The 2,633-nt window shown below is 58.1% G+C and overlaps 1 protein-coding gene across 1 annotated transcript in view; it reads right to left on the reverse strand.

Annotated features, from left to right (window-relative positions):
• Positions 1 to 2,633, reverse strand: part of PHF21B (PHD finger protein 21B) — a 144,544-nt gene that overhangs the window by 16,415 nt on the left and 125,496 nt on the right. The window contains exons 9-10 of the mRNA XM_011984028.1: positions 2,206 to 2,228; positions 453 to 611 (exon numbers count right to left, since the gene is read on the reverse strand). Coding sequence (XP_011839418.1) covers positions 453 to 611; positions 2,206 to 2,228 — 182 coding nt within the window. The remainder of the gene's footprint in view (positions 1 to 452; positions 612 to 2,205; positions 2,229 to 2,633) is intronic.

Consider the following 2,633-nt stretch of genomic DNA (forward strand, 5'->3'; position numbering starts at 1 on the left):
CGCGCCACTGCACTCCAGCCTGGGCAACAAGAGTGAAACTCTGCCTCAAAAAAAAAAAAAAAACCCCGTCTACTAAAAACACAAAAATTCGTTGGGTGTGGTGGCGGGCGCCTGTAACCCCAGCTACTTGAGAGGCAGAGGCAGGAGGATCACTTGAACCCAGGAGGCAGAGGTTGCAATGATCCGAGATCGTGTCACTGCACTCCAGCCTGGGCAACAGAGTGAAACTCTGTCTCAAAAAAAAAAAAAAAAAAAAAAAAAATTCCATCATAAACAGGATAAAGTTCCACAACCAAGGATTATCCAGCTCCAAATATCAATTGTGCTGAGGCTGAAAAAGCCTGACTATACCCAAGCCCTTCTTTTCACCCCTCCTCTGCCCTCCCTGCCTCTGCCTACGGTGGGGACCTCCAGGCCAGTCTGGGGTGAGGGGGCCACACAGTCTCCCATACCTTCTGCTGGCACCTGGGGCACACCCACACGCCCTTGGGCACCGTCTTGAGGGGCGGGTCCAGGCAGCTGAGGTGGTAGGCCCCCGGGCAGGTGCCGCAGGGCTGCAGGTTGGCCCCTCGCTTGCAGGCAGCGCAGTGCTCATCATGGGTGATCTCGTTCTGGAAGAGAAGGAAGGGCAAGAGGCAGGTCAGCCAAGCCGGATCAGCGGGGGCTGGGTCAGCCAGGGTCAGGCCCAGACAGCTGTGTCTGACCCACGTGTGGCCGCTCTTCTGCCAACGTTTCCCAGCAGCTCTATGGAGACAGAGGGATAAACCCTGGAGGGCGACAGTGTGGGGTCAGGCGTGGGCCCTGGGAGGAGGCGGGGCACCCACAGAGCCAGGTTTACTAGGGGCTGGGGCTCTGAGCATCAGAGTCGGGCCTGGTGTGACTCCCATAACCTGGTTCTTCTGTGTTAAGACCTGGAGTCCAGGTGCGGGCGACAAGGCAGGGTGTCCTGCTGTGGCCAAGAAAACAGCCCTCTCAGGGTCTGTGCTGCACCAGAGGTCCATGTGCGGGGAGCGGGGCCAGTGATGCATGCAGCACTCCCTCCCCGCCCCCACTGCTTATGTGGACGCTGCCTGGAGGGGCGGCGCGGCCCCAGTCAAGACCCAGTACTCTCTGTTCGCCATCCATGTGTCAACAGCATGCTCCAACTTCAGAGCTGGGAAACACCAGAGAACTCTCCTCTGGGATGGCCCGTGCCACAAGGACACTGGATGTCCCTGCCGAAGGGGCAGCACCCTCAGACGAGGCCTCAGAGATCCCCATCTCCACCCTCTGTGTCATGCAAAGGCCGGGGCGGGGGGGAAGGCGGTTGTCACACAGCAAGCTGAAGGTGGAGTCGGGACCAGCATCCGGGCTGCCTGCCTCGAAGCCGAGGCCCTCCCAAGTCTGAGGGCTCTGTGGGGACAGGGCTCAGGCTCCAGGTGTCCCCTGTCCCCAAGCCTGCCCTGGATGAGCACAAGGTGTCTGCAGACAAACACCACCAGGCCCCCCAGCACCAACCTGTGCCATTGCAGGGCTATTGTGAAAATGACACAGCCTAACCGGAGATGACGGCAATCATCACCTACTGCTTCTTAGAGGCTTGACCGTTACAAATATGCAGGGACTTGAATGTTCTTTTAGAATTAGATCAGAAATTCAGTGAAGAAAAACGCTGAATAAATTCTGAGACCATGCCATGAACGAGGTCATGACCAGTCAATGTTCTGGGAATCAGGGATGTGGTATGTGCACGGGTAGGGGGTGGGGGCCCCACAGGATCACAGAAATGTGGGTGTATGGGGTGAATCCCTGGGGATTAACAAGTCCAACCCCTTTTTGGATGGGTCACGGAGGACCAGGGAGGGCCAGCTCTGCCCAGGTCACACTGAGGCCAGTGGAGCCAGGGTGGAGGCCAGGGGGCACCATCTGGCTGCTTCCAGTTGGGCCTTAGTGGCCCCCACAGTCTCTGTATCCTCAGTTCTGAGCAGGGAGGGCTCTTGTTTGAAGCTGACAGCAGAGCCCTGTGGCAACGCCCGACTTGACACTGCCTGGCAGGCTGGAAAGCTGGCTGAGTGTTGCACAAAGCTCTTAGCACCTAAGGGCAGAACCAAAAGGCCTTCTGCACCACCCAGGCTCTTTCCCTCTTTCTAGGAGGGACCGTACAAGGACTGTACTGAAAACATTCTCCACCCCTGAGGCGTGAAGACGGAGGGAGGGGACACGTACCTTCCAGCAGGGGTCCTCATTGGCTAGCACAGGGAAGAAGGGCGGAGAACATGTTAGTGGCCGTCGGAGGAGCATGGATCAGGACTGGAGTCCATGAGGCCTCATGTGGCAAGGGCTCTTGCCCCGGGGCATGATGGGAGTATCACAAGGCCCCTGTGATGCCTGGGCTCTCACCTCAGTGCATGATGGGAGTATCACAAGGCCCCGTGATACCTGGGCTCTCACCCCAGTGCATGATGGGAGTATCACAAGGCCCCTGTGATACCTGGGCTCTCACCCCAGGGCATGATGGGAGTATCACAAGGCCCCTGTAATACCTGGGCTCTCACCCCGGGGCATGATGGGAATATCACAAGGCCCTGTGATACCTGGGCTCTCACCCCAGGGTATGATGGGGCTATCACAAGGCCCTGTGATACTTGGGGTCT

This window comes from Mandrillus leucophaeus, unplaced genomic scaffold, assembly GCF_000951045.1.
Source record: "Mandrillus leucophaeus isolate KB7577 unplaced genomic scaffold, Mleu.le_1.0 Scaffold26, whole genome shotgun sequence".
Taxonomy (NCBI): domain Eukaryota; kingdom Metazoa; phylum Chordata; class Mammalia; order Primates; family Cercopithecidae; genus Mandrillus; species Mandrillus leucophaeus.